Source organism: Corvus kubaryi, unplaced genomic scaffold (assembly GCF_017639235.1).
Source record: "Corvus kubaryi isolate FWS band 111438036 unplaced genomic scaffold, C.kubaryi_AGA036_p1.0 134, whole genome shotgun sequence".
Taxonomy (NCBI): domain Eukaryota; kingdom Metazoa; phylum Chordata; class Aves; order Passeriformes; family Corvidae; genus Corvus; species Corvus kubaryi.
This window is the reverse complement of record NW_024580668.1, coordinates 4,733,478-4,748,441: the sequence shown is the minus strand read 5'-3', so window position 1 is coordinate 4,748,441 and position 14,964 is coordinate 4,733,478. Positions and strand designations below refer to the sequence as shown.

General features: G+C 39.2%; 1 protein-coding gene across 1 annotated transcript in view; it reads left to right on the top strand.

Annotated features, from left to right (window-relative positions):
• Nucleotides 1–14,964, top strand: part of TAF4 (TATA-box binding protein associated factor 4) — a 36,324-nt gene that overhangs the window by 11,088 nt on the left and 10,272 nt on the right. The window contains exons 3-7 of the mRNA XM_042046076.1: nt 9,676–9,842; nt 10,604–10,723; nt 12,355–12,474; nt 13,229–13,351; nt 14,039–14,128. Of these exons, the coding sequence (XP_041902010.1) occupies nt 9,676–9,842; nt 10,604–10,723; nt 12,355–12,474; nt 13,229–13,351; nt 14,039–14,128 (620 nt within the window). The remainder of the gene's footprint in view (nt 1–9,675; nt 9,843–10,603; nt 10,724–12,354; nt 12,475–13,228; nt 13,352–14,038; nt 14,129–14,964) is intronic.

Below are 14,964 nucleotides of genomic sequence, written 5' to 3'. Positions count from 1 at the left end.
CCAGAGTAGCTGAACTGTTAAAAGGTATCACAGTGCTTTTGTGCAGAATAAAGCACGTGCTGGATAGACTGTGCTGACAGCCAGTGCAGTTGAAAAATGTGTGCTCTAGATAGCAGAGTATAAACAAAACCCAAGCAATGAGGTGTGGTGCCATGCTCGAGTCTTTCTGAGATGGTTTGGGGGGCAGCAAGGCTGTATTAAGTTGTCTGCACACCTTCCTTCAGTTTATTAATCAAATATTTCTGTAAGGGAGGGTTAGATTTAGAGCCTCTCTCCGAACGTAATAACATCAGGTGCTTTCAGCCTAAGTGGTGGTGTGGCGAGTGGGACCAGTTGTGCTCACATGAGTCAGAAGTGCCAGCTCCAAGGAGTAGCACTGAGGAGTTGCAGCACCTGTGGCAAAAGAGTCGATGGAGGGGACTGGAAGAGTGTTTGTGGAGGGATCAGTGTGGGAGAAGAGATCTGGAGTAGGGAGGCTGACAGTGACTAAACTCTGTAGAAGTTAAAAGACAAGCATGAGGTGTTATTACTTTTTAACAGACATGTGTGCAGTCATGTTTGCAGTAGTATTAAGGGTGGATTGGAAGAAGATAGAAGTGTTCATGCACTGAGCTTCAACCTGTTAGTTCCTTTCTTTCTTCCTTTTTACCAGTGTATTATTTGATTTTCTTTCTTTCCTTGTCCTCCATGGGGGAGGGGGAGAAAAGGCACTAATTATTTATAAGTGTTAGTCAGACCCAGTCATTAAGCTTAGTCATTACTCAGGACTGTGCATTTGATGGTTAGTAAAAATCAAAACGAAACCTGATTTTGTTGAAAAGCTTTCTAAATTCAAGCTTACAGGTGTGAAAATAATTCTGATTCTGTGTTCAGACTAACTGCAAAAGCAGAGCAATTTACTAAATGTTGCTATCAGCCAAATGGCATGTAATATCATGTCCCCGTTGATGGTTTGTATTGAACTTGCAGGCGTAGTGTTTGGCATATTCTCAAAGCAGAGTAATTCTGTATGGGCAGTGAGAGAGGCATGAACTCACAGCGGAGGATGTGGAGCGAATGTTTCTGCTGAGGCTGCCTGGGGGAGCTGTCAGTCGGTGGAATTGTCCATTTCTGGTCTCCACAGCCCCGGGTGAAAAGGTGGCATCAGCAAGGGGTTTTCTCACTGCTAAAATTACAAAGAGTGTACACCTGGAGTAGGGTATTCACAGTGGGGAGAAAGTAAAGAAAAGTGTTCTTTATGGCTTCTCATGTGCTTAGTTGTTTTAGGCTGTTGTGTTCTGAAGGAAGAAAACATTGATTTAGAGCATTACTTCTCATTAAGTATTTCTGTACAGCCTGTGGTAATAAATGCAAAGTAACTCGGCCATTCCCATTTCTTCAAGTGCTTGAACAGTACTAATGTTGACACACCTTGGTACAGACAAACTGTCACAAATGAAGACAGGTTGAGTTTTAAAACTTCCTATTCAAAATAACTGATGTAAAGAATTAGTGACACTTTATTTTGTGTCTTCCTTTCTCAAACCCAAATCTGATTTTGGTATAACCACTTTGTTGTTTGATCTAAGTATATTGAAATTAATGGCAGAGCTAAATCTGAATTGCTTGGAGATCAATAATTAAAGCAATTGGTTTAGCTCTTGATAGTGTTTTTCTTAGCTGTTTTGACATCAGACAGATTTGTGTGATGATTGGGTTCCAATTTGACAGAGCACTCCGGTGTTTTGGCTTTGTATGCTTGACTAGAAAGGAATGTTAACACACTTTCAAGGAATATAGCTTTCCAGAGAAGTCAAAATAGTTTCAAATCACATTGTTGTTGAAGCATTTGTCAATCGTTGCTATATAAAATGATGTATTTCCCAGAACAATTCTTACACACCTTTTCAAATGAACAGGTAAGATTTTTTTCCATATGGGATCACTGTTAAATGCAGTGACTTTTTGGCTTTCCAACATTCCAACGTTATTCCTTTAACTATATTCTTAAAAGGTTTGTGAACCAATATTTTACAAATGATTACTTCTTCACCATTTAGACAGTACAGTTGAGTTGGGTTGTTTGAAACTGAACTCTTGCATAGTAAGAGTAAGGAAAAGCTTTTAAAATGAAACAGAGTTTTTTGTCTGCTGGCTCTTGTAAGAAAAACCAAGCAGTTTTTCATAATGTGAACTTTCATACTTGGTCTGTACAAAATGCACTTTCTGTGCACTGCAGTGAGGATTCTTGAGGATATTTGCAAACATATCTTTCACCTGTGTTGGCAACAATGATAAATCAGCTGTTGAAGAATTAATTTTCCTGAGACCATAATGGCTGGTTGAAGTCTGAATGTGCAGGTTGGGGAGAGTAGTGATAGCCAACACTGAAGTGCTGCAGTAAACTAATGCTGTACCAAAACTTGTAGGCACTGTGTCTGGGTAGAATTCTACTTTACTCCAGTGTGACATGAGTTGAAAAGGAAATGGAATTTGCTTTTGTAGTTCTTGTCTAAAACTCTGTGCCATGCCAGTCTTCACTGTGTGTAGTATTTAGTGCTTGTCAGGAGAGACTCCAAGTACTTTGTGTTAGAGATGCTCTGAAACAACACCTGACAGTCGTGCCATGTTTTTTCATGGTAAATTGTAGCTCACCTTCAGTGCAGCAGGTGCTGAGCATTTAACAGGTCCTTTCATTGGGCACAGTGTGTCCTATGTGCTCAGCACAGCTCTGTGCAGAACCTCAGCCTCATGGCTTTGGGGTGCCCATTACTCTGGAACAAGGCATGAGGGAATTGGTGCAGACTCTCAGGTTGCTCCAGTGTGCTGGACAGCTCTGTCACTGCCTGGCAGGGAACGTATCTACTACTACCACCTTGTGTTTGTACAGCCTGACCTCATCGTGCCAGTGCAGGGCAGCCACTTGTGGAGCAGCTGAAGTCTCACATAATCATGGGGTTGTTCTGAGCTGGGGCATTTGCTGATACCTCCTGATTCCTGCACTATGGAGACTTCTCCTTAGGCACTGTGCTTTATCCTTGTGGGGCTAAGGTGTCTTCATACAAATAATGAAACAGCAACGTTTGTTGATGAAACTTGAGAGTTTGGATTGCTGATGAGGTCAAAGGCTTTGGCAAGAAAGTTCAAGTAAATTTTTTCTGGACTTGTGCAGCACAGGTCTCTGGAGATTCTAAGCACCTAAACTTAAGTATATCTGCAGTGGTGCATGTTTTTCCTCAGGTACAAAGTAGTGTGTCTTCAATAACATCTAATCCATGTTCTGTCCTACTCATCTTGATTTGTAATCCCTGTTTCTCATGAGTTGATGTGTAGATGGTCCTTCATGAGCTGCTACACATCTGGTTTGTTACAGATGCTAGTCTTTAATGTGTGTAAATAATTTAAATCTGCTAGAAATTGTCTGGTGTTAGGGAAGATTTCCTTAATTACCCAGATTTTCGTGGAGCTGCAGTGGTCTAGTAGACTTCAATAGGTTCTTTCTGCTTTTCTTGGGCTTTCATTCCTGTAGAGTAGGAGTTTGTCCTGGTGGATCAGTTACTGTAAGAGGAGGAATGGTGGATTGTTGGACAGAGTTGGTGTCGGTACCAGGTTATCTTTTCCTTTTCTGCAGTAAGGGACCCTGTCACACAAATCACTTATTCTGAAAGCTCTTCCTGTAGTTTGTATAGGCAGCTGTATTTTTCTCCAGCTCTCTCTCTGGTATTCTGGCATTTTTGTATTGGAAAAATATTAGAAACTTTGTCCTTTTGTAAGGGTTTTGTCATTCTGAGGTCCCTGTGTAACGTGATCCAATCACTTACAGAGAATGGACTCATCCCCTTTGCTTTAGATGGTTTTTGTGGTGTGTGTGATAACTTGCATAACCTTACACACACGTTTACTTTCTGTTTTGTTGCAAGAGAATCTCTTCTGACAATACCAAAAGGATACTTTCATAAAGCTTTCTCTTGCTAGTATGGCACAGCCCATTTAGGATTACTGTCAAATTTTTCTGCCATGTCAAATGTTTGCAGCATCTTGCCACAAATGAGTGTGTGCTCAAGAGCTTAAGGCCCAAAGGGCTTTGATGTGAAGATAACCTCTTAGTGAGCTTCCCTGGCAAATCTAGTTAGGATTTGAAGATTTGTCAGACGTCAGTGGACTGTATGATCAATAACCTTCTTTTCTAGAGGTGTTTGTAAGGACTTTGATTTTCTGCGCCAGAAGCATCAGTTCTCTGGTTATTCTTTCAGGCTTGGACATTCTTTCTGAACACCAGCATGTGTGTCTATTGATTCCTTGCTGCCTAATAGTTCTCCCTGACCCCAGTTGTTTTTTCTTGGGAAGTTTTTCAGTTACTTTTTTATATTAAGAAGAGAACTTCTTCAGGAGACTAGAAGAGGATATTCTCCGTGCACTTTCAAGATATTATATCCATTAATTCTTCTGTCATGTCTCAGAAAAAAAAACAACTTACTAGAAGTCTAGGTTCTTAGTTCTGACTTGATCTGGATTAACCATGAGCTATATTGTGAGTAACAAGCAAAATCTGCAAGCTTGAACCTTCTGTTCTTCTGTTCAGTGTCTGCATCAGAAAGAGAGATGATGTCACTTGGGATTGGATAGGATCCTGTGCAGGGTTTGTGTTTCACAGGCAAGAGTTTTGTCCTTGCACACTGGTAAGCCAGTGACAAGCGTGGGCACACCTTGCTGTGTCCTCTCATTTAGGTGCTTGCTGACTGGAGATGGAGTCCTTCAGTGTGTCCCCTGTGGTATGGATGGAGTCCCTGAGACATGGAGCAGCATCCTGAGAGGTGGCACTGGGATACGCTGCTGTTGGAGTGGCCTCCTGTTGGGTGTGGCTGTCAGAGGGGACACTGCTGGACTGTGCACTTCCTAAGAACACTGATCTGAAGGTGCCTGCTGTATCTGCAGATAGTTTTATCTCCCTCACTGGGAAGTCCAGCTCCTGTAAATGTTATTAATCAAGATTTACCAGTTATCAGTGAAAACTGATAATAAAACAGGAAACCGTTTTGGTTTGGTTTATTTTTTGGATGTAGGGGTACTCTAGCAACAAAGTTGTATGTCTTTGGAATTACACAGATAATCAGAGTGGTCTGCAAAAGCTACAAAATATATTATTAATCTTCCTTATCGTTCTGTTAAATTTTTTCTCTAGTCTTTGTTAAGCCATGTTTCGAAGAAAATGGGAAGAGGGAAGCATTAGGAAAAAAGTCTGGTTTGTGTTTTTCTGATATGTCCTATGGCCAGAGCTCTTCACTTTTTATTCCAGTGCATGATTTTACACATTTTATTAATTGAAAAAACACCAACAAAGAAAAAAAACCCCAAAGCACAACACTTTATAAATGGAAATGTCATTAGCAAATGGGAATACAAATAAGCAAGAGGCAAAGACAACACTGTAGAATCATGTAGCTACATCATATAATGATGGCATTTTCCATCCCAAACAGTCTTGTAAACAGGAGTGGTCTGGGAAGGTCTCCACAGCAAGCAAACACGAGGTGACCATTGTGTGCTGGTCAGGAACACAAGTCTTTTTGGCATCAGGAACAGCCAACTGAGTTTTGTTAATCCTTCATTTGGATTGAATTGTTTAATTCAAACTGAAATATGGGCGTCTTTCAGGATTCTCTTAAGCCTCTAACTTCTAACAAAAATGGTAATTAATTTTAATTTTAATTAGTTTTTTAATGAGAGACTTGGAAAGAATTCTTGAATGTTTGCATTTTTAATAGTGAATATGATTTTAGAGTACACGTGATCAGACTTTCTAGGGAAAAGAAGGCAGAGAGATACTTAAAATGGCCAAGTTTTATTGTCACCTTTTTCTAATTGAATGTTTCCAGTGATCTTTATTAGCTGTTTGGTCTCAAATAGTAATTAATCCATTAATCCAGGAACAAAAACCTGGTGGATAAAACAGAAAGATGTTTTTCATCTTTATATATGTTGCTGAATTTAATTGAAACAGTGAGATAAGTTACACAATTCTAGCTGTCTTCTAGTGCCTGTAGTCACTTCTGACCTGGTTCATTCAGCATTTGCAGCCTTATGCATTGGGGTTTGAGATTATGATACTTACCTGTATTTCAATATTTAAAATATAAGTTCTGGAAAGAAATTTCTTTTTCTACATATGCGGCTGTCAGCCCTTCCTCTTCTCCATTGTTGCAAATTGTTAACTGACGTTCATGTATGGATGGAGAGAGGGGGTGTTACAGTGCAACAGTGACTTTGTTTAGAAGTAGGAGATAAATGGGACTTTGTTTTTAATTCTTAATCGAGTTATCTCCAATGACCCTTCTGAACTTCACTGAAAATCCACTTAATGCCAACTTGGGTATAGTTTTGGGTTAGTGAGTTCGTTTTTTAGCTAATTGGGTTGGAAAAGAGTCTGTAATTGGGCTGGGGGGAGAGAAGCTCAGAGAACAGCTCCATCTCCCTTTTTAAAGAATTCCCATCAAGGCAAGGCTGGAGGGGTGTTTTGTGTTCAGTCAAAACTTCCTTGCCTGTAGTACTGGAGAACTTCTGCACGGAATTTTCAAGTTCATCACATTCTGAATTTTTATGCCTTTTCCAAAATCACCCATACACCAACAAGCTAACGTTCCAAGCAGGTAAAATTTCTCGTATCATCATGTTGCCATTAAAGTTTATGCAAGACTAGTCAGATGGTAGTAATTGTCTTTATGTTTATATGTAGCCCATGTGTACAGGAATTTATCAGTGGTAGAGCCTGATTTAATGACATGTTAGAAACTATATAATTGAAAATAACTATGTCTCAAATTTGAGTGGGAATGAAAGAACTATTTAAATAGGGACAGATATAAATGTGGCTTTGTATGAGTTACTTTTTTATTATGACTTCAATACTTGAAAGCAAGTACTTCAGACTTCCCATAGTTAGAAATCTAACAGGGTAGTGCTTAGAGTCAGGGTTTGAATTACAAATGACTGTTTTGTCTGTCTGCTGCCAAAAATTGAACTTTCTTGATATGTTTTCCAAAGCTCACATTAATATGCTTTTCAACTGTCTGTTTGAGCAGTTGTGCTATGTTAATGTGTAGGCATGTTCTAATTTTGCATGTAGCTCAGGGAGAATATTTCGTTGTTCAGATGTTGTGCTTGCACTTCAGGGGTATTGAACCTTCACATTGTGGTTATTTCCCCTCTTTTCTCTCTCCTCATTCATATTTTGGGGAGCAAAGCAGTAAGTTGACAGTACTGCTGTGCAAGGGGTGTTTTGGTGTGTGGTGCAGACACATTGCTGAACCTGATGTGTGTGTTGAGCTGGAGACAGGAACAGGTACCACAGAGCTCTGGGCTGTATCTATATTTACAGCATCTGCCTGATGCTGTAAAAGTTCTCATGTGCAGGTGAGGTGCCTTGGCTTGGTGCTTTCAAATAACTTCAGTCACTTTTGAGACTGAGAAAGATGTTTAAACTCACCCCCCATCCAAAACTAGGCTTAGTATTTCTAATGTTGCTTCTGTAAGGAAAAAATATATAACTCTTTAAAGAATTTGGGTGGTACGTTAACTTTAGGATATCCTAGGAAACCCCCAAACTGGTGAATTTTAGGAAGAAGAGTTTGTTATGGGCTGTCAGTATAATTCTGTGGTATTTAAGGACTTCTGAGAGCGTGGGCATTGGTAATTGCATGGGGCCTTTTCAATTGCTAGAAACTAAATAGTACTCAACAAGCCTTAATATTTGATGTTGACTTGAAAATAGCTCCTCTAATCAGATTTCCACTATACCAATGATTTCAGTTATACTAATATTGAAGATTTCCCCTGATTCAGCGTTTAGCTGCTTCAGCTGATGACAAAAATGGGCAATGTGAGTTCATTTCCCAAGATTTTATGTTTGCACTTTGAAGAGGATGCCAGGGTCTGTTTGTGCAGGAATGAGGTTGATGTAGTAGCAGGTCATTCTCTAGTCTTTAAAATGTTCAATTTCTCTGCCTTTTGTCAGTAGCCCCCTACCCACAGTGTGAGGCTGACGGTGAGAAAATAATGATGTTTCTAATGAGCAGCCCACAGGATTAAGCTCTGTGTTCACTCTTAAGGTCTTTAAGTTCTCATAAGATGTGGTGGTGGTGGTGTGTACCTTTAAAGGAAATACTTCTCTGTCCATAAGTTACAGAAGCAGACACCTTACTTTTTGGAATGGCTTGGAAAATAGTTTTTTGGACCTGACAGCTAAACAAAGAGTATTTATTTCTACAGTCTGAAAGATAATAAATAAGTTTCTCCCCCTCCTCCTTTCCTACAGAGGAACACTTTGAGGATATTTGTTTCCAGATATAACACTTGTCCATAGCACTTTGTGGGTCTCACCTTAACACTTTTAAATAAGTTGTGATGGAAAGTCACCTTTTGGATGTAAACTAGTTTAACATCTCTGTGTGACTCTGCTTCATTAAAAGAGAGTTAATGTAGAGAACGTAAGGAAAAAATTAGGGGCAAATCAAATAAGGCTTTTCTTTTGAACTCATTTTTATAGAAACCCGTATATGAATTTTTGCAGTTTACTTGTAAAACTGTCCAAGAAAACTGTTTAAGGCATTGTCTGTAAACATTTCAGCACTTCTCTAGGATAAAAAAGCAAATAAAAGCTTGATTCTTTTAAAGTAGTCATGCTCTGAGATGCAATAGACCACATCTCCAGATATTGTTGGGGAGTATGTATGGGCTTTTGATTCACTGAACAACACTTTAGAAATAACTTTCTGATTTCACTAGTGCCTCTTGATTTTCATGGTGAAGGTTCTTCCTGTAGTTGCTCAGAAAAGCCAACTAATTTTGAGTGCCCAGTCTCCATAGGTGGCTTTTTCAGAACTGATGAGGTCCTGAGGCTCTCAGGGACTGAGTGAGGCGTGCTGAGTGAAGGAGCTCTTGGCAAACAGTTCATGTTGTCCAGGTCCTGTTTGTGCCTTCAAGGAAGAGAGAGTCTCATCTGAAAATCTGCCTGTTAAAATCTGGTTCCCTATAGCTACTCAGTGGGTTTAAGTGTATTGATCTGAGTGACTGAGCAGGGAATGGCTTCCTCATTTCCCTCTCTGTTTTATTTTTCATTTGGGGTGTAACATGGCACAGTGCAGTCTGTTGCTGATGCACATGAGAGAGATTATGATTTTATAGCCACTTTCATTACTAAATTGGTTATGGGAAATTAATTTAGAACTTAGACAATTGTGTTGCTGTTGATGGTGAAGCCTAGGTTTAATTATTTTTCTTCCCTTCTTAAAGACAAAGTATTAGGAATTTTGCCTAACGGCAGGATTTTCTTGTATTTATAGTGTCTCACAAAACAAATTTCTTAGTAAAGAGCAGGTAGGATTTTCACAGGATTGCTCATTTTAACTTTTAGTCACATGGAATATTTGTGGTTGGGGCAGATAACTCATTGTGTTCTGATGCACACCATACTGAGCATTTAGATCGAGTATTTCTGAAATTAAGCCATTCTATACAAAATGCTGTAATGCAGCTGAGTATTTTGCTTTTATTCTAAACCCCTTTTGTTAGCTGCCTAGTCCTTCAGCGGTACATTAATTGCATATGTACCCAACTTGGATTAAAAAAAAACAAACAGAAAAATATGTTCTTTGATGTTTGCAAAGGATGTGTGTTCCGTGACCACTCTCTGTTTTGCAGGCATGGTCCTCGTGCGCAGTGAGAACGGGCAGCTGCTGATGATCCCCCAGCAAGCCTTGGCGCAGATGCAGGCACAGGCACATGCCCAGTCTCAGCCTCAGAACACTCTGACTCCTCGTCCTGCTACACCTACCAGTGCACCCCCAGTGCAGATATCCACAGTGCAGGTCAGTCCAGGAAGTTGTGATGCGAAAAACTGTAGGATTTATTTTTGTTCCCTGTGAAGAATACACGAGAAAGTGAGGTGTGATGTTAGTGATTTGAAGAAACTGTAGATCTAACTGGGGATATACAGACTTTTTATAAATTCATAGAATCACAGAATTGTTTGTGTTGGAGAGGTGTTGGAAGGGATCTTAAAGCTCATCCAGTTCCTGCCATGGGCAGGGCCACCTTCCGCTAGACCAGGTTGCTCCAAGCCCTGTCCAGCGTGGCCTGGAAGACTTCCAGGAATAGGGAGTCCACACCTCTCTGGGCAACCTGTGCTAGGGCCTCATCACCCTCACAGCCAAGAATTTCTTCCAAATACCTAATCTAAATCTACTTTCCACATGGCATAGGCATTGCATTTTGTTCCTAATTCTGTTACAGCTTGGCCATTACTCATCAAAAATATTTTTACATATCTGAATCTCATTAAGCTTAAGACTTTGATATAAAGAAGACCATATATGGTTAATGTGTACAACTCTTCTCCCCAAAATAAATATAAGGAAAAAAAAATGGATATGGATATAAGTACACTGAGATTTTGACAGTTGCATCAGGTTCAAGACTGAAAATCCTTCTCAGAGTTTTCTAGTGGTTCAGATGCATTCTTTGATATCTGTGATAATGGTAACTCTGCAGAATCAGAACACTAGATAAAGTAGATGGTATTCAACTATGGGCACTGATGTGTTTGTGGGTTTTTTTTCCTCTTCTCCAGGCTCCAGGAACGCCCATTATTGCACGACAGGTGACACCAACTACTATCATCAAGCAAGTGTCTCAGGCTCAAACAACAGTGCAACCCACGACAACGCTACAGCGTCCCCCGGTTGTGCAAGTAAGTGTGTAGGGAAGTAATGTGTGTGTGAGACTGCCAGGCACACAGGAAATGCAATTGCCCAGTGCAGGGAAGAAATACCTTCTGGATTAGCCTTTCTAAAACATCTGTAGGTCTCAGTGTATATTTTGGATGTACAGGTATAATTTTTTATAAGTATATTGTTATTATTTCATATTATACCTATACATATCTCTATTTAAAGGTATCCTGTTAGGAGTTTATATAATCACATAGCTGGCTGAAATAAAATACTTTATCCTTTTTGCCTTAAGAAAGTGACAAGAATTCCCTTTGGATTTGGGGCTGTGGTGTTATTCCTGTGATGAATCTGCAGCCCTCTGAATTCTGCAGCAAAATTTACAATTGCAAAGATGACTGCACTGGCAGCTTTCTCTTCCCCAAGCCTTCTCCCTTTCACATGAGTCTCTGCTTTGGTCTGTGTCCTTCTGGAGTCTGGTAACTCAAGGATAGACTGATGTCAGTCTGGGCTTGCTTGGAAATTTTTTTTTTGAGATGCTGAGAGTTTAAAAAACAGGGCAAGAATGTGAAATTCTCCACATGGCTTCCAGGCAGCAGTGATACAATATGATTGCTGTCGCCTAATCTGTCTGATTGTGCTTTCTTCATCCTTTGAGTAGACAGGATTAGAGAGTTTTAATTTAAAACATGCAGGTTTTGCTATGCATCCAGTTAACCTTTTTCCCCTCAGAGAGCCTTTCCCTGTCCCAGTGATCTTTCTAGATCTGAGAGTTAATTTACCTAACTGAGTCTCCTGAATTTGCACTGCTGTTATACAGGACAGAAAAAAAAAAAAAAATCATTCCATCTGCATATTTTGTGCTGTAATGAGCACACCATGGACTTCATTTATCCTGATTTCAAAAAAATGAGACAAATGAAATCCTTGTCTCCCTTAGTTTCTCTGAAAATACCAATAAAATTAGCCTTGGCAGCAGGGGAGCCTCCTTCTTGTGTATCTTTATATAAAGAGCAAGTTTACAAATGATCTGTGAACATTCTGAGTGTCAGTTGTAGCGTGGTAGGAATTTGTTTCTCAGACTGGGTTGTTAATAATTAGACTGTTGGAAGCCCATGAATGAGCTGTGTATGTGAGAAGATCTTGCTCACAATGGTGATTCTTTGGGGTTGATATTCTTCCTTCAAATTACCAATTTGTCTACAAAACTAGGAAAATGTTTTGTCCCATTGTTCATGACAAAGACCTTGGTAAGACCGGGGCTTTTGTGTCAGTTGTGCCTTTTTTAGAAATTCCTCCCTTTGGAAGTGACATGTAATGAAACAGGCAAAAAGATAAATTGAATTTACAGGCATTCAGCACTTGTTTTGGTTGTGTTTTGAAACCCCATTGGCTGAGATTATGGGATTTTATTTAGTGACCAAAAATCGCGCAATTTTTAATCAACTTTTGCGATTTCCGTTTCGAATGTTTTTAGTGCCATCTGGTGGCCGTTTCCTTCTACTGCACCAGACCGCACATGAGCGACTTATTTATAGCAGCTGTGAAAGGTGTTCTACTGCCCTGTGGCTCCTTTTCTGTTTGATGGCTCAGGAAAACAGGCTGCTAGTACGTTCCAAGGAGAATAATCCTGTGTTTGTATTCTCTGCAGCCTCAGATTGTTCTGGGTGGTTCTGCACAAACAACCGCGTTGGGGACAGCAACAGCTGTACAAACTGGAACTCCTCAGAGAACAGTGCAAGGGACAACGGCCACCTCCACTGCTGCCACAGTAAGATACTGATAAATGGAACATCTCTTTTTGTCCACTCACATGTGCATGTATGCATGGATGTGCATATATACACATACAGGTAAACGCAGATGGGAGTGGAGGTTAGTAAAGATGCAGGAATTCTGTGTGCTGTTGACCTTGAAAAGGTAAACTTTAATAGAACCATATAATTTACAAGGTGTGGATACAGGTCACTTGAATTTTGATAAGTGTCAAAGTGTTTTTATTTCTGTAACAGTATTAAAGCACTTATTTTAAAAAAATATATTAGATGGATTTTGTAGAACAGTGACTTGTTCAGCACTGTAGAGTAGAATAAGTATGAGAAGGGATAAGCAGGTGGCACTGATTCATTCAAGCTGCATGTTTCCAGGATTATAAAACAGGGAGAATCTATGTACTATGCACTGTGACACAAGAGCTTTACTATTTTTTGTCCTGCTAAAACACATTTTCCCATACACAGTGTGCCATTCTTGAAATACTTGGTGTTTCCTAACTTCATGAAGAATCATAATTTCTTAAATTTTAAAATAGAAATGTACAATACATATGTGTATGTAAAGTAAAATAATAATTCCTGTTAATAAGTCTGTTTATGTTTTAAGTGGTGAGGGGCATGCATCTCTAAGTCTTACTCTGAAGTGATGAGCTAAAGGACTTTATTTCACGGAGTATATGGTCAGATCATGTGTTAAGAAGAGTTCGTCTGCCTTTCTCTGACTGTTTTCCTTTTACCCTTCCATCTAAGGAAACTATGGAAAATGTGAAGAAATGCAAAAACTTTCTGTCCACATTAATAAAACTGGCATCATCTGGAAAACAGTCCTCAGAGACTGCGGCTAACGTGAAAGAATTAGTACAGAACCTGCTGGTAAGAAAAGTTCATCAAAAGTTGTAAAACACAGCATCTGGACAAATTCAGACTCAAAAACTGGGGTTTTGTGGTTTTTTTTTTTCTTCAGAGGATGGAGTTTATAAAATCTGAGCTAAATCAAATTAACTTTGCCTCTTCTGAATTAAAATAGGTGCATAAATTTCCATTAAGTTTATAACTGAGACATTACTGCTCATATTCATGCATGACAATATGAGTTCAGTTGAAGTGTGAGTAATGCAAGTAGTAGCTCTTTAAATTCTACATTTTGATAAAACAATGAATAAAAAGATGTATTATGTACTTTAGGGAAGACCCTATGGCTGGTGCATTAACTGAGTGTAGGAAATCACAAGTTTTTCCAAAAAACTGTTGCCTGGTGCTAATATAAAAGCTTGACATTTAATATTCATAGAATGAGTACTACTATTGCTTAGAGTAGTTGTTAGCAACCTGTAAGTTAGGGTAGAGCTGTGTATTCCAGATGTTATCACATAATAACCAGAGGTCTGTAGGTCTTGCTACTTGAAATTTGTGGTAAAATTAGTTACTACCATAAAGCAGTTGTTAACTAAAAATAGTGAGGGATGATAAAACCACTTACTTCCATTAAGTCTTACATTTTTTTTGGTGTTGAAAAGTTAATTTCTACAAGTTTGTTCATTTGGATTTTCTGTTTTAAAGGATGGAAAAATTGAACCAGAAGACTTTACCAGTAGGCTGTACAGAGAACTGAATTCTTCACCTCAACCTTACCTTGTGCCTTTCCTGAAGGTAATTTATCTTCACTACCCTTTCTTAATCTCTGTGCTTATGTATCAGCAGCAATGAACACAAGCACTCCTTTGCCATTATAGGTGGAATTCCAAAATGATGTTAAAGGAAGTTTTAAATGGTGCTTGGTTAGGCTTTTGCTCCATTAAAAACCACTTTTTGTGTCTTAGTTCCTAGAGTTTGTTATTGTGATTTTTTGGCACAGTCAGTAACGTAACTTCTACCGTGGTGACACATCATAGCTCTTTTGTGAGATCTGAAAAGTTTTCTTTCTGTGATTTAAACCACAAACGTATGAATTGATTTATTGCTCTCTTTTTAGTCTTACAAAGAAAACGAGGGATTCAGTGATACAGAAAACTGTACCTTTTGGCAAGTCTTTTGCCTGTGTTGTTAACTGGTTTGGATAAGCAGGAAATTTGTCACCTCTCAATAAGAAATGACATTTGTCATAAATTTTATAGTAGTTGGACATCTCAAAATAGTAAAACATTTACCATCTGAAAATCAGTGAAAGTACTACAGCATTAAATGGTAAGAATATAACTGCTTGGCTAAAGTATGATTAAGGGATGTAGTTGTAGGTGTGTGTTGACATTTCTGGGTTCTTAAATGCTTGTTCAACCTTGAGCTGTTCCTGAGGACAAAAATTGTTGCCATAAGAAAACAGGTAATTTAAGAAGCCACTAAAACACTGTGCTCTCTGTTGAGCTATTCTGAAATCTTCCCTGGTGTTCCAGTGCGACTTTTAAGCCATAGGACGACGGTCAAGGAAGGCAGCATGGGCTTGGGTTGTTAAATACATACCAGGGGTTCCAGGTAGGCTGCATAGCCTA